Source organism: Bidens hawaiensis, unplaced genomic scaffold (genome assembly GCF_021521415.1).
Source record: "Bidens hawaiensis isolate Kalapana, Puna unplaced genomic scaffold, B.hawaiensis_p1.1 tig00015188_1, whole genome shotgun sequence".
In the NCBI taxonomy this organism is placed as follows: domain Eukaryota; kingdom Viridiplantae; phylum Streptophyta; class Magnoliopsida; order Asterales; family Asteraceae; genus Bidens; species Bidens hawaiensis.
This window is the reverse complement of record NW_027492346.1, coordinates 442343-464082: the sequence shown is the minus strand read 5'-3', so window position 1 is coordinate 464082 and position 21740 is coordinate 442343. Positions and strand designations below refer to the sequence as shown.

General features: G+C 35.1%; 5 protein-coding genes across 5 annotated transcripts; 1 reads left to right on the top strand and 4 right to left on the bottom strand.

Moving 5' to 3' along the window:
• Positions 1-417: 417 nt before the first annotated feature.
• LOC143548511 (biotin carboxyl carrier protein of acetyl-CoA carboxylase, chloroplastic-like) lies at positions 418-4435 on the bottom strand. Its single transcript, XM_077039651.1, has 7 exons — positions 4229-4435; positions 3862-3915; positions 3582-3718; positions 2670-2991; positions 2092-2163; positions 1905-1970; positions 418-487 (listed from the first exon to the last, which is right to left on the bottom strand). The coding sequence occupies exons 1-7, from the start codon at positions 4391-4393 to the stop codon at positions 464-466; spliced, it is 840 nt and encodes a 279-aa protein (XP_076895766.1). The 5' UTR covers positions 4394-4435; the 3' UTR covers positions 418-463.
• Positions 4436-4646: 211 nt separating this feature from the next.
• Positions 4647-6133, bottom strand: LOC143548500 (uncharacterized). The gene is made up of 3 exons (XM_077039648.1): positions 5992-6133; positions 4778-5556; positions 4647-4667 (listed from the first exon to the last, which is right to left on the bottom strand). Exons 1-3 carry the CDS (start codon positions 6131-6133, stop codon positions 4647-4649), a joined length of 942 nt encoding a protein of 313 aa, XP_076895763.1.
• Positions 6134-7511: 1378 nt separating this feature from the next.
• On the top strand, positions 7512-9543 carry LOC143548487 (small ribosomal subunit protein eS19x-like). The gene is made up of 4 exons (XM_077039641.1): positions 7512-7690; positions 8777-8867; positions 8955-9138; positions 9218-9543. Exons 1-4 carry the CDS (start codon positions 7604-7606, stop codon positions 9288-9290), a joined length of 435 nt encoding a protein of 144 aa, XP_076895756.1. The 5' UTR covers positions 7512-7603; the 3' UTR covers positions 9291-9543.
• A 1434-nt stretch (positions 9544-10977) lies between these two features.
• On the bottom strand, positions 10978-14433 carry LOC143548486 (diacylglycerol kinase 1-like). The gene is made up of 7 exons (XM_077039640.1): positions 13345-14433; positions 12247-12613; positions 12093-12169; positions 11897-12016; positions 11561-11725; positions 11346-11483; positions 10978-11242 (listed from the first exon to the last, which is right to left on the bottom strand). The coding sequence occupies exons 1-7, from the start codon at positions 14431-14433 to the stop codon at positions 11093-11095; spliced, it is 2106 nt and encodes a 701-aa protein (XP_076895755.1). The 3' UTR covers positions 10978-11092.
• Positions 14434-17614: 3181 nt separating this feature from the next.
• LOC143548510 (SNAP25 homologous protein SNAP33-like) lies at positions 17615-20206 on the bottom strand. Its single transcript, XM_077039650.1, has 6 exons — positions 20054-20206; positions 19084-19576; positions 18595-18688; positions 18393-18526; positions 18134-18231; positions 17615-18040 (listed from the first exon to the last, which is right to left on the bottom strand). Exons 2-6 carry the CDS (start codon positions 19531-19533, stop codon positions 17941-17943), a joined length of 876 nt encoding a protein of 291 aa, XP_076895765.1. The 5' UTR covers positions 19534-19576; positions 20054-20206; the 3' UTR covers positions 17615-17940.
• Positions 20207-21740: the final 1534 nt, after the last annotated feature.

Sequence of the window (21740 nt, the reverse complement as noted above, 5' to 3'; positions counted from 1 at the left end):
ACATAACCAAATCGTTATTGTTGTTGAATCAGATGTCCTACTGGTTTGAAAAAATGCATGACTTGTAAGATGACTTGAAACAAAATACGAGACTAATTTATATTCGCGTTGGTATATAACTTATACAAAATACGAAGCTTAAAACTTGCCTGGACCTGAACTTAAACCGTGAAAGCTCACGTACAAGAACTGAGAACCAGACCAAGGGTTTCATGGTTCAGTTCCACGGGTCCAAACCTGATAGAAAAATACATTAAACTTAACAAAAGCAACAAGATGAACATCTAGATTATTTAGTGAATTATACAAGGTGCCCCAATTACACTCAAATCAACACATAATTGTAATCATTAGTAAAAGATAAAATTACAGTACAAGTATAACACCCCCAAATAAAAATAAACAACAAACAAAATCTCCAGGGCTCAATTTGACTCCTCACCATATCAATTCATGTTCCTCATCATGGTTCAATAACAAGTAGAGGCTGCAAAAAACAATCGTGTCTCTCATTTAATTAGCAAACACAAAAGATACAAGTTTTATGTATGCTAATGAAATAAATCTTGTGTAGTAAAGATCTTGTTTAACCCAAACACAAGCATGACTATTTTAACTAAACTGATAATATGACAACCCGGAACCTGATTAATTTGTCACTCCTATATGTGACATAAAGGAGTTTTTTACCAAAATGGGGTGGGAGGAAAAAGTATTTACCGAAATAGTTAATTTGAAAAGTATTTACCAAAATAGGTATTTAGTTGAAATTTTAGCTTTTATGACTCCTAAACTTATTAGATAAGAATAATTTTTATTAAAAAATCAAAATGTCAAGTATATTACATTAGCATACTGAACTTGCTTTTATATTTGACCTAATTTGCCTATAAGTTTCGTAACCTATATATATATATATATATATATATATATATATATATATATATATGTACGTATCCTTTCAAAGTTCATGTCAAATATATTTCAAAGAATGTAATTAGTTGTTTACTTTTGTAATATAACATCGTGTTAAAAGCTTACTCTGTTCTTAATATATATATATATATATATATAAACCATTCAGTTAATAAGTTTAAAAAACAAATATGAGGTTTTGAGAACTGATTTCAAAATTTTATTAATATTATTATTATTATTATATTAAAAGGTTTGTTAGATAACTCTTTTGTCGTAAACTATACCGAATGTTGTTATCGTACTGTTAACTACACGAACTGAACCAGTATCAACCGGACGTCGGTACCAACATCGGTATTATCAAAACCAGTGTCAGTATTCTTTTCAATTGTTTTCAATCTATGTAATATATTTAGTTTTTTTAAAATATAATGCTATATAAAATCTAAAAAATACAGTCGCATCACGTTAACGCATGGGTTTCGTCTACTCGTTAATTTTATTCTTGAAGTTTATATTGTTTTGAAAAAATATTTTTGCATCTTCAGATGCATTAATTAATTATTTCGATCAATTTTGATGAGGAAATATTTAAATAAAATATATTTATATATCAGACTATTATCATTCATGTATGACTTATAATCATATTTTATATATTTTAAATTTATTTTTTGCATAATATTTATGATATATAAATAAACATATGAAATAATATTTATATTATAATATTTATGATATTATAATAATGTATCGATGAAATGCATTTTACTGGCTATTTAGTTTTATGGATGTAATAATAATTGACATTTTGATTTTTTTAATAAGAATTATCTTTATCCAATAAGATTATAAGTGATAAAAGCTAAGATTTCAACTAAATACCTATTTTGGTAAATACTTTTCAAATCACCTATTTTGGTAAATACGTTTTCCTCCCACCCCATTTTGGTAAAAAACTCCATACAGAAGTAAAGAAAACATACCGTATCCAGGCTGACGGGCTTTCCGTCCTCAGCAAGAATATCAACTATTGTTCCAGATTGATCAGCCTAAAACGTAACAAAAATAATGCAGTGATCAAAACAACTTACTACACTAATAAAGGCTCATACTTTCAGCAGTTTGGACCCCAATACTAATAAAAAAACTAAGAACAGAATCATGAGTTACCTCAATATCATTCATCAACTTCATGGCCTCAATAATGCAAATAACCTGGCCTTTTTGAACCTTATCTCCAACCTGAAAAACATATATAAAAAATTATCATTAATAAATCAACCAAAATGCTTCATGATTAAGGAACTAAGGACTAGATAGACAAATCTTGTATTCAGATATATAGAACAGTATATTACAGATTTCATCCTTTATGTATATACACAATTGCAGGTTGGGCCCTTAATCGTTATTAACTACAATGGACATCTATATTCTATAATGTAAAACACAATTGCAGCTTGTAACAAATTAGTCCTTTACACTAATTGACGTTTTTCAGTATCCATGACAAATGAAAAATATGCCCATAATTATAATTTAATATATTATATTAGGTAAAGGCATATTGGTCACTTAACATGGATTTAAATGAGAGTTCTAACGTCCATTTGTGTAAAGAACTAATCTGTTACAGCCTTTATACTTTAAGGATGTCCAGTGTAGTTAATATTGATTAAGCACCCAACTTGCAACTTGGTACATACATAAACGATTAAATCTGTAATTTACTCCATTTAGAATATTACCTTCGCAAATGGGGGAGCTCCGGGGGCGGGAGACCGATAGAAGGTTCCAGCCATGGGGCTTTTCAATGGAGGAAGAGAAGATTTAGGTTTTGCAGGGATAGGTGAGGGTGGTGCCTGTGCTGGTGCAGTAGGAGTGGGCCCAGAGGCCGGTGCAGACTGTGGTGGAGGTGGTAGTGATTGATATACAGCCTGAGGTTGTGGAGATTGCATCATAGCCATTGGGCCAGCTGGCGGTTGAGGTAAGGCTTCCTTCTTTCTTATAACAACCTCACAGTTTTGTTGCTTTAGCTCGAGCTCCACAATATCTCTTGAATCCACAAGCCTGAAAGTAAAAAAAAATCGCATCCAATAGGTAATATGAACAAACGTTTAGGACTGTAACAAACTGAACGTTCAGCGAACATGAACACTTTACACGTGTCTCATTCGTTCATCTATGTTTATTTATGTTTGTTCCTTTACGCCATTTATGTTCGTTATTATGAAGTTCGTTCATTTACGTTCGTTTACATATTCTTTTTAAGATATTTAGGCTTGTTACACTTAGTTTATTTAACATACAACCTCCTACAATTAGTCTGGTTTTCTTTAACTTTTAGGCCCAACATATTGATGTCTACGCTTACACTTAATTGGAGTTAGCTAGGTTATGCTTGTTCATTGTTTTCAACTGTGTTTGTTCATTTACATTCGTGAATCGTTCGTTTATACTATTAACAAAAAAAAATAAACAAAGACGAACATGCTTATTTTCTTAGCGAACAAACACGAACAAGAAAACAATGTTCGTTTTATTCTTCATGCTCGAGTTTGTTTGGTTAAAGTTACACATGTCCGTGTTTGTTCACAGGCCTAAAAGTTTTATAAGATTTAAAGATATTGGAAAAACGTGAAAGATATGAGTTGTCTTACTGAACAAGCTCAGCCACTTGATTCATGAATGCGGTGATTGATGCCGCATCAGGGACAGCAGTGTCTGGAGAAGATATTTTGGTTGATTCATCGGATTTCTTTGACGGTGCAGAATTTAATGATTTCTCAAGGGCGGTCTAAAGAAAAAAAAATAAAGAGGTTTAGATAAAATTAAAAGGGAATATATATATATATATATATATATATATATATATATATATTACAAACAATGCAAAGTGATTTGTTTATTCATGTGATTGATGATATATTTGTAGCTCACCTCGTTAAGCTGCGCAGGTACTCTCGTCAAGTCATTCTGACCCCTCTTAGATGACTACATATAATAATAATAATAATAATAATCAAATCGTGAAGTCAAAATATAACTCAACTTCGTCATCATCATCAGAATATTATGAGTCAAGTTAATGCGATGGGTGGATCATATGAAACAGTAAGATAGATTATTAATAAGTGAGTGAAAACATGAATGAAATCACAGTGTGTATGAACGACAAGAAGTGAATGGTAGCTTCAATTCTGTCGTAATTAAAAAAATGCCTTGTACTAGAAATGTAATCTAAGATAATGAATTGAAGGTGAGATGTAAGGAATGAATGTAAAAGCGAAGTAAATAGAATGAATACCTGTAGAGAGGATGATCCAGCAGCAACCAATGCACGGGTGGATTTGAAATCCGATTGGAAGAGGACGATGGAAGTGGTGTTACGGTGATTGGGGTTGTTGAGCTTAGGGTTTGGGTGAGGAGTGAATGATGCTTTGGGGCAATTAACACTGAATGAAGAAGCCATTGCAGAAGGTTTGGGGGAATTGGAATGGAGAAATGGTGGGTTAATGTAATGGGGTTTGAGGGCGGTGGAAACAAGAAAGTAGAGTAGAGTGGTGTTATTAACTTAAATGAGAGGCGATATCTACGAGGACACTGGAACTGGAAGGAGACGATTATTTTCACGACGCTCCTCCTTTTTTATGGGAATCTACATTTACAACTCTTTTTTTTTTTTTGAATAGCAACTTTCGTAACTAAATCAACCAAAACCCTTCCTACCAAGAAGGTAGCAACGGCTGGAACCACAAACAAGCAAGAACAAAAACTACAACACTATCGATTTCCATCTATTCCAATCTAGACTCAAACTATTCGCCCTATTTTTTATCCATAAGAAACTCAAAACCTTTATGTCTCCAAGCATTTTATCAATCTTTACCGGCTTATTTTCGAAGATGAACTTGTTTCGGGTTTCCCATAAACACCAAATAGCAGCCATTACAATAGAATATACCATTTTTCTTTTATGCTCCACCTCTGGAACTTGATTGACAGCCACTAATAGCCCTTGAACGTCTTTGATTTGGGAAGTATGAATGTTACACCACCTACCAATTCTTTGCCACACCACACACGCAACGTAGCATGAAACAAATATATGGTCCACTGACTCCCCCACCGCTAAACAATTACAACATATATCCGGCCCAAAAAGAATCTTCCTTTTTATCAGATTATCACACGTGGGAAGGCTGTTTTGGATAGCTCGCCAGACGATCGCGTTCACTTTCATCGGCACCCAACTATTCCAATCTAGGATACTGTTCGGACATGGTGGATCAACTCTATATAATAATTTCTTCATTGTTGCCACCGAGAACGAATCTAGTGCCTCACCACCCCAAACCCACTTGTCTTCTCCTCCTTTAAACCTGAAATAATACAGTAAATCAAGAATTTCTATCAGTTCATTAACCGCCACTCCGTACATAGGCTGCCTTTTCCAATTCCACTTTATCGAGTAATTTCCATCCGTTACTATGCATCGATCAGCCACCACACATGACTTCTTTGCTTCTAACGAGAACAAAGTAGGGAACCGATTTTTCAATCTATCTTCCGTTAGCCATATATCCAACCATAACCTGACCTTAGACCCATTTCCAACCTGCCCTTTAATAGAATCTGTTAAAGAAACTTGGTATGTTGCCAACGACTTTTCAATCTTGACAATTTTGTCCCGTGTACCATTTAACCTTTTGTTGTGGGAAATGATCGGCTACGATCTAGGCGTATGGTGAATGGACATTATAACCTTTTTCCAAAGGCTATCCTCTTCCACCTTGAATCGCCACCACCATTTTGATAAAAACGCTAAATTAGAATCTTTAAGAGGGCATAAACCCAACCCACCATCTTCCTTGGCCGAGGTTATTCTTTTCCAAGCCACCCAACACGTTTTCTTCTTTTCCTCACTTCCTCCCCACAGAAATCTCCTTCTTTTAGCCTCAAGGATCTCTAAAATCTTTATCGGGGCTTGATAAAGGGAGAAGTAGTAGCTTGGAAGGCATTCGAGAACAACCTTAATCAACGTTATTCAACCGCCCATTGAAAGAGTACGAGCTTTCCACAATGCTAGTCTTTTGTCAAACATATCCACCACATTTTGCCAATTATTAATTTTATTCATATTAGCTCCCACTTTAATTCCAAGATACAAAAACGGCACTTCCCCCGCCTTACAATGAAAAATATCCGCCATCGCTTTGACATTTTGAAATATACATTTACAACTCATGTCTCTGTTTTTTACTTTTTGCTTTAAATATGTTAAAAAAAAGTTTAATAGAAACTAATCATTTTTTTATATTTTATATACATGTGTTTTTTTAATTATAATCAATTTAAAAATAACTATAAACAAGTTAGTCTAGGCTTGATTTTGGTTCCATCGGTGAAGGAAGCATAGATGGATATAGGAATACCTGGATGAGGCATAATTGGGTTGGGGAAAACAAGATGTGAACGATTCTATCAAAAGCCTGATTTACTTTTTATGCATTTAGGTTGTTTGGAGACATAAAATAAACATAAAAAGTTTGACATAAGCAAACGATTTAAGATAAACTATGATATATAAAGTAGTTTTAAAGAGATTCAAACTATTAACTAAAGTAAACTTAGAGTATTTGTGTCTCCTCCATCATATTCTACCCTATAGTTTAACTAAAAATTATGTTTTTCAAGTTTTATTTCACACTCATATAAATTTGATGAGGATGAATAATAGTTATTAATATATAAAAAGTTAATGTGACAAATTTTTATAATTTAAGGTTAGAAAACTGACTTTAAGAAAAAGAAAATTCTTAAATTCTTTTTATATTTTAGTGATGCATAGAGTTTGATTGATATGTTGTGAATGTTCTTAAAGTTAGTTGAGTTTGTATTTTTCTTTTCCTTTTTTTATCTTGGCTGATGGATGGGTAAGTATTATAAATTTTTAAGGAGTCAATTCTTGTTTATCATCTTTTAGGTATTGCTTTCAAAGTCAATGTAGGCTACCGAACTATTTATCTATAAACGGCTATGCCACCTTATTTAAAATAAATATATTACAAAAGTGCCTCTTAATGCTAGGATGAAAGTAATAAAAGAACATCTTTTTGTGCTTCATGTCCCTCCCCCCTTCCCCCAACCCCAAACCAACACACGCCACCCCATTAATACATGATAAATCTATCTTTAAAAGGAAGTTTAATGATATATCAACAGGAGATAACAAGATCTCCGATCCTTACTTCGTAGACTCTTGAATTATTCTTAGGAAGAATGTATCACACTTAACTTGAAACCAATGAGAAGCTTCTCAAGTTTACAATTAAAATCAAGATGCTAAAATCGATACAATTAATGGGGAGTAATGTCACAAACAGCTACACCGGCCTCAAAACCAAGCCATTGCCGTTGTCTAATACAATCAAAATCAAATGTAGAAAAACTAAATTTAACTCATTAACACATTTACAATATACCAATTCCAATTTATTTTTCACTCACAACTTAAAAAGTTGAAATAAGTTATTGGGCCTTTGAACCAAAATGTAAAACTATGGGCCTTAAAACCAACCCAAATACCGCTATTAAACCCTAACACACCTGCAACAACTTTTGTTTACACTCGCACACAGTCACGCCGGCCGCCGTAGCAGAAGAAGCATCAGCTTGCAAAATGGAGACTGCCGCGAGAACCGTGAAAGACGTCTCACCTCATGAGTTTGTCAAGGCCTACGCCGCTCACCTCAAGCGATCCGGCAAGGTTTATTTCTATTCTTGTTTTCCGTTCATTCATAGCTGATCTCGAACTGCATCTGATTTGTTCGTTGTTATATCACCGAATTGCTGTTTATATGCGTTGTTTCATTGATCGCTGAATGATATGATTGCTGATTTATTCTATTGTTATTACTTTTGAGTTTGCTTTAGCCCTAAATTTGCTTGCATTTTCCTTTTAAATGTTGATCTTTTATGTTTATATTATTGCTTTTATAGCATTTTAGTATTAAAAAGTGAATTATTCGGGTAAATTAGAGTTATACATTTTTTAGTTAGTGATTATTTGGAGTTTTAAACATACTAATTTATTTTTGTTATTATGTGATTGAGATGTCTTAGGTTTACTGAGTTCTAGCTAGGGGTAAACGAACCGAACCAACACGGACAAGGCCTTGTTCATGTTCGTTTGTTAATAAAATAATGTGTTCATGAACATTTACCAAACCAGATATTATGTTTGTGTTTCTTTGTTAATGTAATAAATTAAAGAATTTAAAATGTTTAGATAAAATGGCTAAATGTAGAAAAACTTTTATGAACAACATATACAAATGAACATGAACAACGTTTATGAACACATTATCGAACGCTCACAAACACAGTAGAACGAATGAGGGCTCTGTTCATGTCCGTTTGTTTAACTAATCAAACAGAATTTCTTGTTCATGATCGCTGATTTATTAAACAAACGAGCATAAACGAACTTCTTGCCGAACGGTTCACGAATAGTTTGCTGAACGTTTGGTTCGTTTACAGCCTTAGTTCTAGCTACCACAGGCATACTTTTGAGTCTAACTTTATGTCATTTTATTAGCACGGGGTTGAGAGGCTGGATTGTTTGTCTAACTGCAGACGCTGATGGATTATTTTTTTTTGTTTTGTGTAGTTAAAGTTAACTGTTTTGATTTGTTAATGATAGCCATTGATAAACCATAAGTTGTCTGTATGTGTAGAAAACAATGCCGTTGCATTTTTACAATATACTGCACAGTATTGTTATATAGTGTTGCTTTCTAGTACTTATAGGCAGTTTATGCTCTTGTGCTGTGTTGCTTTTATCTGTTGACAGATGGAGCTTCCACACTGGACCGACATTGTCAAGACCGCTACTTTCAAGGAGCTTGCACCCTATGATCCCGATTGGTACTACATCAGAGCTGGTAAGCTTGATTTCCATATTTCAGAAAAGAAAGTTAAACCTTCCGTTGCTGATGACATTGTTTGTTGAAATGTGTTGAATTGTTAAGCGTCCATGGCCAGAAAGATTTGCTTGAGGGGAGGACTTGGTGTTGGTGCCTTTCAGAGAATCTATGGAGGGCGCAACAGGAACGGTAGTGCTCCACCTCACTTCAGCAAGAGCAGCGGTGGTGTTGCCCGCCACATTCTTCAGCAGTTACAGACCATGAACATTGTTGACTTTGACGCCAAGGGGTTAATTATCTGAACATTTGTTTTGTTGTGCATTTTAAACTGTATTATTAATATTGTGAGTTGTGATATTGTGTACCAGTGGAAGGAAAATTACATCGAACGGGCGAAGGGATCTTGATCAAGTTGCAGGAAGAGTAGGTGTTACTGCTTGAGAGATTCATTAAAGATGAAGATTGTAGTGGGCACATCCATGATCACAAAGGTTTTAACTTTATTTTGGCTTGTGCTAGAGTTAGTTTACTGGTGAATCTGTTCTCTGCTATGCCTACTTTTCGGTTCGTTTTGAAGGTTGTTTTTGCCTTTTGACATTGCTCTTTTTCCAAAAATTATATTTTTATGTATTGAGGTTATTTTACTTTGCTTGGATCAATTTTTTTGTGCTTGTTTTTTTATTTAATTTGAGCTTGGTCATTATCAAACTCAAGTTAACCTTTTTACATGTTTGCTGAGACTAGTAACATGTCAAGTTGTGCAATCCGTTATATCGAGTTTGGGCCAAAATATGCCAAAAGAAAATCTAGTTTGGTTTTGGTGTAAAACATGAACCCGAAATGTTTAAAGGACATAGTAGCCACTAGCCACCAACATGATGCGCCTTTGAAACTCTGAGTTAGTTCGATCATTCAAAATCGGAAGGTTTTAAAGAATGGCTAGTAGTGGATGTTGACTGCTGAACCACATGTGAGATAATACTTAAAAGAGACGTTCTCAGCAACTGCTAAGCGTAGATATGATTGCGTCTAGCAACAAAATTATGCAGACTAAAGAATGATCAACTTATTGGCTGGCTATCTATGTAAATGACATGTAAAAAACTTGTTGCGAGTTTAGATAAAAAGCTATAATACCAGAATTGATTTAGTAAACTATAGAAAGGAATCTCTCTCTCAAAGTAAAAACACATTATATCGCCTAATCACTAGAACCTGAATGATGATAAACCTTAATCTTCAAATGATAGATCTAGCTGGCAAACTGAATATACCTGGCAATCTGGCATATACAAGACTAAGCATGCTTTGTGCAGTGCGAATCTTAAGCCAGCATATGCATAAACCTACTAACAATTACACATCTGCACTTAGTAGAGTACTTGAAATTACGCCTGCAATAGTGTTCTATTTAGTCAAAGATGTGTTGGTGTGTGAGCATACACATCAAGTTCGAAGATCCACCACGTCAAGGTACTTCACATTTGTAAGCGGGAACCTAGTAATCTCAAGTTGAAAAAAAGTTGGTACATTATCAAGGGCTGAAGCTACAAGAGCATTGCAAAAATAGTAATTACGCACCTATGGATAAAAAAAGTTGATAAGTTGATCACCACGGAGCATTTAGACTATTGTGTGATAACAAGGGTGAAATCAGTACCTCCTACAATCCAGTTCAACATCGCATAGCCAAACATTTTGAGGTAGATCATAGGTTAATGAAAGAGAAACTCACAAAGGATTATCATACCATTTATTTCATTGGAAGATCAGTTGGCTTATGTATTAATCGTCAACATGCGATACATGTTACACAACTTTATTGTCAAGATAGGTTCCTGGGAATTGAAATCCGACTAGAGGGGAGCATTGAAGAACCACAACTCCAATCACAATTATGAGGCGAAAAAATTGTTACAACTGTAAAAATTCAGCTTTCTCTTCTCTCAATCTCTACTTAAAGGACACCTATCTATGACATATTGTTTTTATGTAAACATAAAGTTTGTGTTTACTTCTTTAAGCCAAGACTTTGGCAAATGGTCACAAGACTAGCATTTCCGCCTCTAAAAATTAAAAAAGTTGAAATTATAAAATACCAAGTACAAACAGATACACAAACATCACAATCAACAGTAAAACATGCCATGTCTTTCAGTACTTCTACCCGTAAAGATCGGCCTCTTGCCATCTACAAACAAAGTCTTCAACGGGCGGTGGTGGAGTGGTGATCCATGGTAGTGCTAGGACAGTCTAAGTGCCATTTCATGAAGAAGAGCTCTCTTCTGAGAAGCATTTATGACTTGATTTGTTTCAGCATTTTCCAGCACATCAGCGACTATTCCAGCAGCATGACCAAGTGTTTCCTCAGTTGTTCTTTTCAGCATGAAAGCCTGCACCAACAAACAAAACCCACAACATTTTTGCAACAACAAATTTACAAACTTTAAGGATTTGTTAATATTCATTTATGTCAACAGCTTCATGAGAGGGTACCTGTCCATGGTGTGAAATAGTCAATACGCATGGAGACTGTAACCATGGTTCTCCATCAATCTGAACTGGCAATGGTGCAAGAAGATGTATTTTTATGGTCTTCCCTTGTGCAAGCCTGCGAGCCCGAGAAAGCCCCACCTGTCACGCATAACCATAATTAAACGGGTCAAAATTACCACATCTAGCATTGACCAAACGAAAGACAAACAAGTTACCTGAAGCTTTCCAAGATGCCAAGTTCCTGATATGCTTACAACTTCCAACATCTTATCATGCATAGATTGAGGATCAAAATTATCATTATTTTCATTTTCGTTCTGCCATAAGTCCACACCGCCCATATAGCTCCCAATATTCGCAATAAGAACACCTTCCGCATCCTGCAAAAATTAAAATAACAATTACAACAATTCCAGATTTGTCATATGTGAAACAGATATCTAGCCGAGGTCTCAAGTTAAAATAACTGGCTCGGCAAGCAGGGTTATTGGTGAGCCCTGTGAGTTTCCATAACGGGTTCACATGGTCACCACATAAAAAATTGAACTAACCTCAGGAACCTCAACCTCAACACCATCAACCTCCACTCGAACTTGCCATGGATAATCAGCTAATGTTCTGTCCATCATACTCCTTGCACCTTCTCTAGCATATAAAACTTTATTCATAAACTGCAATCAAACCAACTTAAACCATTTATTAAACTGATCATTGCAAGTTAACTTGAATGCAGAAAAACACGATCACCTGGTTATAAAACTTCTCTGGATTCTCCTCTCTCAAATTATGAATATCAAGAGCAACCTTCGCATCACAACCGACCCCTACAATAAGTATAGAAAATAAATAGTGACCATTAAATCTTAAAATCTATCATCATCATATTAAAGATGTGACATACCGAGATAATTATTCATGAATTTTGGGGAACGAAGCGGTCTTCCTTTTTGGTTAACAAAAGAAATCTTCCAACGATCAAGAACCGTTACTGCAGCGTGTTCCACATATTGCAGCAACATGCAAAGGCCCCCGTGCTTTTCAACCGAACCTAAACCGCCACCCCAGTTCAAAACACGGGCCAAATCATTTCCGGTTCCCGCAGGTAGAATGGCAACGGGTGGTGGAGATACAAAGTTTTGTTTTTCAATGGCATCCAGTACCCACCCAGCTGTACCGTCCCCACCACATACGAGCACTCGGAAATGTGGTACTCGTCTGAATAGATAAAGGCCGACTTCGGGCCCCTCTTTTGAGCTCAGTTCAAAAATCTACAAGAAATGAAAGAAGTTTGATTAAGACTGTTTTATACGAATCATGACACCAAATTTATCAGGTTTTGATCAAAAGGTAATTTCCAACCTGACCCGAAACATGACACCAAAATAATCAGGTTTTGGGATGGTATATCTTACCTGTTCAAGAAACGGGTTGTGGTGTTTACTTAAACGGGGCGTGGTCGGGTCGACCTGTTTAACCCGTTTAGTTAAACAAGAACATGTTGGCCCGCCAACCTGCTTAGTTAAACAGGTTGACCCACTAACCCGTTTATGACCATGTCAACCCATTTTTTACAATCCATAAACTCGATTAACATGTTCACAACTTGATTATTACCCGCCAACCCGCTTGACACATTTAGATAAATTGATTAAATGGGTCATCCGGTCATGTTCGGGTTGTGACCTATTTAATTAGACGGGTCGTGTTCGAGTTGACCTGTTTAACCCGTTTACTTAAACAGTTTGACAAACTAACCAGTTAATGACCCGTTTAACCCATTTTTTTACAATCCACCAACTCAATTAACACATTTACAACTTTACAACTTGATTATCACCTGCCAAACCGCTTGACACGTTTAGAAAAATGAGTTAAATGGGCCGCGTTCGGGTTAAGGTTAATGTTTTTGACTTGAATATGAGTACAAGTCGTGTTCGGGTAGAACAATTCAACCCGCCAACCCCATCAAACCAACACGATTGACACCCCAAGTACAAACCTGAACAGGGTTCAAGAGAATATTCAACCGCAGCCTGATTGAATCTCCATGTTTAGCACCACTTTTTTTATTAATAAAAACCAAAAGAGGCCGTGCATCGGGCCGCAAGCTAACCAACTCATATCTCTGCTTCATTTGAACCTTCTGACACTCATCTCTATGACTTTTCTTATAACTCAACTTCTTGTTCACCATTTCACTATTACCATCATCAGTTTTCTGATTATTATCTGATGTGCTTTCTGCTGATGACTCGGACTCCCCTAAACTAACTTTCCCATCATCTGCATTGACCGAATTCCCCTGCTTGTTTTTCTTAGCTTGACTTGAAATACTCGCTCGAACAGAAGACGCGATCTCATTGGCTCCAAATGTTATGGAACTCAAGATCCCACCAGATGATGTCAAGCCCAAAACTTTAACATAAAGAGGCGATAATATCAATCTTTTAAACTGGCCCATATCACAAATATCGCCAGTTTCACAGTACATACTACTATGACAATCAACATGTATATATCTTTGACACCATAAACAACACCATATTGGTGACCCCCCAAGAAACGAAGGACTACATGGTTCTTCACAATGTGTACAAAACGAAGCTCCATTGGGCTGATCACTAACCTCGGTCCACCTAACAGCCCATTGGTGCAACACATGATCTGACCCCATCATGGACACACACTTACAATCTTTAGGAGCATTTGGTGAGCAATTGAGGTGGGCCAGCGCGCCACATATGCTACAACGGTGAATGAAGCTTCCGGAAGATACCATTGGCCCGAGAGTTTGTGATGGTGACATGGATTTTAGGCATACACAACAGTTTAAGCTTTTCCCGCGACCTATAGTTTCTAGATACCATGTATGTGGTGCTACAAGATCTTTGCCTGATTTTGGGTCTTTATTGGTTCCTGCAATTGCTTTGGTCCAACTGAGACTTATGTTTCGTCTCCATTGAAAAGCAGTGTAAAGTATTGTTAATATGCCAACAAGGCCCGCGACGAAACATGATATTATGAAGAGATTTGACTCTACAAATTCGGATGGCAGGAAGTGATCACCGTCTTCTCTGTATTCGTCCATTTTTTTGTGTTTTTAAATCATGTTACTAATCTAAAATGCTGTCAGCCATAAAACCCGCATGCAATATTATCATCTCGACAATAAAAAGATCATCTTGCGGTTTCCAAGAATACAGGAAACTCAGTCATCAACACTTGAACTAGGAGATAAGCTTAAAATTGTGTGGTTTTTGGGACGAACACAAGAATGCAAATGGATCACCTATAAGCAAGAAGAATTAGTGTCGCGATTATTAATTTATTAATCAAATATCTTAAAGAATGTTCAAAAAGTGACAAATTAAAGGGCTTTTAAAACAAAAGTTGAATTAAGTTTCTTAAAGACATGAAAGTTGAAACCTTTTTTACAAACCTTCCAAGAAAACATAATAACATTATCAAGAATTCAAGATTAATACTTGAATAATCTTGTAAATATCATATATGACAAGTGAAAAAAGTCCTTGCAAATTTAGCATCTTTTTCACATACAGAATATTAACCAAATTAAAATGTGCATAATAATATGTAGGAAATAAGGACAATTAATTTCGTACCAGCAAATGAAGAAACCCTAATATAATAAAGAAACAAATGTGTTGATTGACAATCAACAAAAGCGAGATGGGATTTGCGGATCCATGGAGGTTTGCATTATGCATAGAATCATGTATGTGATGATGGTAAGCTTTTTGGATGAATTTGTCTTGAAATGATTATAATAATAATAATAATAATATTATTATTTGGGATTCATTCCGGTTTGTTCTCTCCCAGGCGAGGCGAGGCGAGGCGAGGCGAGACAGACAAAAGAATTGAATTGAATTGTTGTACGAGGATCCATTTTGTCTCATTGTCTCTTTGTTTTTGTTGAAATTGGCCAATACCAGTCAACATGACCCGCACGTGACATGTGGATATTGTTTTCCAACGTTATGGAATCTTAATTGAGATGCATAACATTTGACTATATGTCTTTTGATTGTTAATAGTTTATATTCCATTCAACAATATCGAAATATTCTCAATAATATACTTTCAATAGGATATGTGTAAGTAAGATGGTTTCCCAAAGTCACATTAGGTATATGAGAACATTTGATAACTTAAACTACTTATGACTGTCTGGTGTATGACAATATGAAAATCTGATAAAAAATAATCATGCCTAGTTTATAAGAACACATAAGCATGTATGATGTATGAAAACATCCGGCAAATATGGCCCCGTGGGATTTATGAAAATAATGGGTAAATATTTATATAACTGCGTCCAATGTATAAAAGCATCATGTAAATACAACCACATCCGTTGATAGTGATGTTATATAATGCAAGCTCCGGGTTTGATATTGTTGATTCATTATAATAGTATATTGAACTTAAATATAGTTACATAAAGGAAATACTTAGACATTTTTATCAAGTAATACTATACATATACATATATGAGTACCTTATGAGTGTTTTTAAGGGTATGAAGTCGATTTGTAATGTACTCTGGATCTCGAAATAGCAATTAGCACGATGCTGTCAAGTCTAAAATCCAGACAACCCTAGCAAGTGGTTGGTTACATTTATTTTCAAGCCGACCCATTTATTATCTATTATTTGATTGACCAATCCTTTATATTGAAATGGTTTAAGAGTCAAGTCCAACCCATTTGGACCCCTTAGAGGTTCTAACCAAGGTGCACGCTTTTATAAGGCCATGTGTTATGGTCACGGGAGAAGAGCAAGGAGATGAGGTGCTATGTGAATGGTGAGAGTAAAACACTACCCCACTACCCCCCTCCCCTTTTCTGCCCCTCACCATTCGTCTCTAGGTGGTGAGCGTGGTCTGCACACCGCACACCATTCAACTTTGCTCTTGCATTATTGTCTTGTACGTCTATTAATACTGCATTGGAGGCTTGTGCATGTTATTCAATTATTTTAAAAAAGAAAAGATGAATGGTGAATGATGGATCGTATATTATAGATGGTGGAGGTGACTGATGGAGAAGGAGTTGACTTGACGGTGAAATGAAAGTGAATGGTGGATATAGTGTATTGCCTAAACTTTATATTGTTAATGGGATTTTAACATTTTATATAAGTGGGAATGATGAAACCGTGCTGCAAGAATTTTTGTATCGGATCTTGTAGAGTCAATCAATCTCATGATTCACTAATATGTTTTGCAATGTTTGTGTAAGTTCAAGGGTTAATTCTGTCAATAGTTAATAGTTGACATTTGTTGTTGGAAGTAACAGGTTCTCTAAACATTAGGGGTAAAAGCTGGCAAATTGGGTTGAAGTTCTGTTAATAACCGTTAGTGGTACAGTAGCTGGATAATTGGGGGGATAAAATAAGAAATTAGGATTTCAAGTTCATTGGTGCAATTCATTATCGTTTCTTTGTAATTCGGTTTCAATAATAAAAGTTTTAAGACTGTTGATTAATTTCAGTCGTAATTGCATTCCTAGAGGGTGTTTGGGATTGCTTGTTAAAAAAAAATTGCTTTTTGTCAAAATTGCTTATTAACTTACGACTTTTTCAAAATGAGTTTTCGTCATGGATGTTTCTTCGGTATGCAACTTTTTGGATTTCAGACACTGGCCTTTTTTCTTTCTGGTTTTGGTCCTTATCATACTTGTTTTTTCAAGAAAGAGTGATTCTTAGCAATTATATATTAGTTTTTCTCCATGAAAAAAAAAACTAAACATAATAATATCAAATTGTGTTACAAGCATGCTTTATGTGAAGGGTGACATACAATAGTAACAATACATAACAATAACAGCAAGAGGTGGAAGCTCAGGCTAGAAAATTGACTCATTTTTCTTCACTATTTTAATGATTTTGTATATAGAGGTCTAAAATAACAAGTCAAGTTCTACATGTTTATAACGGTGTTAAATCGTACACGTCTAACTTAAAGTAGTAATAAATGAAAAGGAAATGAGAATAAAGAACGCGCTTGAAAATTTATAGAAGTCATCAAGTGGGCTAGTTTGAAAACCTATACAGGTCATTCAAGTGAGTTAACAAACCTTGATCTCGTACTCGAACATTTATACAAGAAAACAAGATCAAGCTTTATACTAATCACAATTAATTTACCCAACCTACCTTAAGTTCTTGAGAAAAAAAGACACCAAGTAAATCTAAAGCTCATAATTTACAAGAGTGTTCTTTAACCCTATAAAAGTTAGTTCTTAAGGAAAGTGAAAACTGTCTTATGTGTTGAGATGTTTGATATTATGACTAAACAAGTCAACATTATAAAGTCAAAAACTTTGTTGACCGTCAAGTCAAAAAGCCAACTTTTCTTCAAACAACGTTCACAGAAACATAGTATATTGTAAACAGCCAAAAGTAACTGACCTCATATAGCAGCCCTGATTACAAGTTTCAAGGATTACAAACTATATTGGTTGTCTGCAAGCTTTACAGTGGCACAATTACCATTTAAGTGTCCAAAACTTATGAAACTTTTTCCATTTAAAACAACATAAGAAACAACATAACCATAAGATGGTTCAATCTATTTTCCAAGCAGACGGCGAGTGCGTTGATTGGCACCTTTCACCCTGAAATTGATCTCCTCAACATCATCCTGAATAGGATTTAGAGCTTTGTTTTGCCTGCATAATACAAAATAACTTTCAGAAAACATTCAACCTTCACATGTTGCTTCTTAATTTTCGGATAAGATACAAGTATTCAGACTAGCTAACCTTTCAATCTCAGAACCCATATCAACAGCCATTTCCTTAAGTTCTCCCAATATGTCACTCAGGTCAGAAAGACCATCATCCTGCTTTGCTTTTTCATACTGTTACAATGAATGACAAGAAATTTAATGTTACTTGAACACTGAAAACATCTGGTCTTTTTTACACGGCCAACACAGGTGGCATAAACAAGATTCTTTAAAAGTAGTGTTTTTTTTTCTTCTGTATTTGCACAAGAACAATGGTTAAAGTATATTAATACCTCAACTTTCTGCATTGAGTCTGCAGATTCGGGAAGGGGAGTTCTTGAGAGTGATGATGGTCCCTTATTTGCGGTTGTAAGTCCAAGTTTTTCTCTTTGCTCTAAATGATTACCCTTTCTTCGGTCAGGGTCATCTGTAAAAATTTAACAATGTAAAACACACAAACGTCCTTATATAAAAAAAAATATTTTGGTTAATTACCTCTGATGTTTGTAGGTCCTTTTATTGTCTGACCCTTTTTAGGCTTCCAGGTCCTAGAAAAAATGCCCCCAAGACTCCCCAAGAGCTTCTCACCCTAACAAAAGAAAGAAAACAAGTCCAGTTGAAACAAACAAATAGTGGTTACACGGTGAAATTTACCAAAATAGCTATTTTGACCATTGAGTTTGACAAATGGCCCTTGACTTTCTATTAAGAAAAGATTCTACGCCATGTTGAATCTCTGTGCCAAAGTGATCCAATCTGCTATGCCAAATGACACATGTCGCGCCCTGGTTGATCGGTAATTTTAAAAAGTCAAGGCTGTTTTGGTAATAATCACGGTCAAAACGGCAATTTTGGTGATTTACTCTTAAATCAAATCACAATTGATCAAACTGGTTCATTACAGTTCGGTTTAGTTACTTTGGAACAGCGTAAAGTGGTTTGGTCCATTTTTCTGGCCCAAACCAAACCGAGCCATTTACATACCTTAATGAGGTCCTGCTCAATATCGGCTGCAGCCATATGGGTTCGGTTAATCTGCTCACCCTGTTGATGCAAGGTAATCATCGTGTTCGTGGCACTTTCTCTGATATCCTCCGCAACTTTTAATGCACTATTTACCGCCTTTGTAGTTTCTTCAGCCTTATATGCAGCATAATGCTCCAATTCTTGCACACTTTGGTTTTCCATACCACCAGAATCAACAAAGTCGTTCTTGTATTTGTTTCTCGATGCATATGAGGTCCCTTTATTAACATTGTTATCATCAAACAAACTCGTGTTTGAATTTGGGGTCACAGAAGTTCCTTTTGACGGTTTTCGGGTTGACCTTTTATCAATCTCATCATCGGAATAGAACGGATTGTGGCTAGGTTGACTTGGGACTCGTGAGTCAACTGCGTTTTGTTTAGCATGAGATTTCCTGTGCCCAAACATATTCTATTCGGCAGACTTTGATTATGCACAAATTATACAGGTCCTGAAAAGAACCAAAAAGTTAGATGATCACAAAGAGTTGACTTTTTCTTAGATTGTTGTTGACTTGTTCAAATGAAAGTATGAAACACCAAAAATCAAGATAAAACTGAGATGATGATTTGATTTGTTAGACCTAATATCAAATTGAGTATCTAAATCAAGAAAGGTAAATTAACAACAACTCCACAAAATCAAAGATTAGTTAACCAACCAAAGCAATTATAAAGATCAATTCAAACCTAATAATAATAATAATAATAAAGTTTGAATTTTTCTTGATCATATATTCATATTCTCAGCAATCAGATACCCATCAAGAGAATTAAAGCAAAACCCATGAAATAAAAATCAACAAATTAGCAAAGTAGAGTTAAGCATAACTGAACTCGTATTATATGATTTGGGTATCGATCGTAACAAGATAAAGTGAATTTTAAAAATCAAATTAAAACACCATAGATAAGATGAAATAGATTACCTGTGAAATAGGGTGGATGCCGGAGAGAATATTGAGGGTCAATTAAGGGGGAGTTGAAAGTGGGTGAGAATTCAATTGGGTATTAGATATTAGAAAATGAATTCTTCAACAAAGAAAGAATCGGTCTTTGATGTATACGATGGAACCTTATTATTATTATTATTAGTGGGCGTTTTCTTCTTGTTTGCAATTGTGAGAATTTATTTTATATTAATAAACAAAGAAGAAAGATCAGCATGCATGACAACAAATGAGGCAAGTCTTTGATTTTAAGTTTTTAACCCCAATTTCTATTCAAATTTGGATGAGTGTGTGTGATCTTTACCAAACGGGTTGAAAACGTACTATCTTAAATATGTATATCTTAGGTAAAAATAGTTATGGCAGATTAAGACATTTATATCAAGAGTAACGTTAAAAAAAATAATTCTTTTATAGTATTTCAGAAAATGTAAACAAAACAAAAATAGAAATACAATAACCAATAAATTAAAACACATGGGATGCATATTTCTCCTCTTTGATTTTAAAAAACTTGAAATCGAGCCATTACATTCTAAACTTTTATTTACTTTATCAAATGTTTCTCTTCTTTTCTTTTTTGTTTAAAAAGATTAATAACAAGACTTTGTTTTTTTCATCTTCCAAAATCCGTAATTTTAGAAGAAAACAAAGTTTAAAACTATAAACTCATAATCAATTCCAATTTACACATAAACCATAAATCCCTAATTAATTACAATTTTCAATTTACATTATCCAAACATCCAATAAACAATTCCAATTTTAAATAAAAGTAGAATAACATCTAAATTGAACAAGTAGAAGTTAAATTGTGGAAGAGGACCACCGTCTGGAGCCCGGTGCAAAGGATGCGGGGGCATCAGTTGTTGCATGGAGATCACCGGTTATCAGAGGGCGGGAGGGTGTCAAGGGGTGGGTGTGACTAGTGGTGCAGCGTGGAAACAAGTACACCGGGTGTTTGTTGTTTGTTGATGTCCAACATAAACCAAACAAGGGGTAATAGGTTTTAATTGGGTTGGGCTTTGAACTTTGGTTGGACTACTTTTAATTTGTTTTGGTTTTAAACAAATAGGGATAACGTTATATTTTTTCAGTGGTTACGAAATACGAAAATCGATCAAGAAAAACTAAAATTTGCAATACCGATTAAAAGCCTGGTGCACACCAGGTCCGACCCTGATATGATATATGGTTTTTTTTTTTGTAGAAAGGATAAGTAATCTAGTCCATTGATTTTGGACATGGATGGTTGAGATTAGTTTGCTAGTGAAATCAAGTGTTAAATAAGGGGAATGACATAATAGGGATAATACATTTGTTAACTTTCTCTACTCAAATGCAATGCATATGTCAATTCCCTCATCATTTTAAAACGTCCATAACTTTTTTATATGACATTTAAAAAATAAAACAAAAGCACCATAATAACGAGTGTTGTTTTACCTTTTATATGAGTACCATCTTGCTATATAAAAAAAATAGTGGGTTTTTTACAAACTGTGTTTTAAAATAATTGTGTTTTATCAAATTGTGTTATATAGGGCTGTGCAAACAAGAAAACCCGGACCGGCCCAGGTTAAACCCGACCCGAACCGAGACCGAGACACATGAAAAACCCATACTCGGAGGACCTGTGTATAATTTCGGGCTTCAGGTAGGTTAC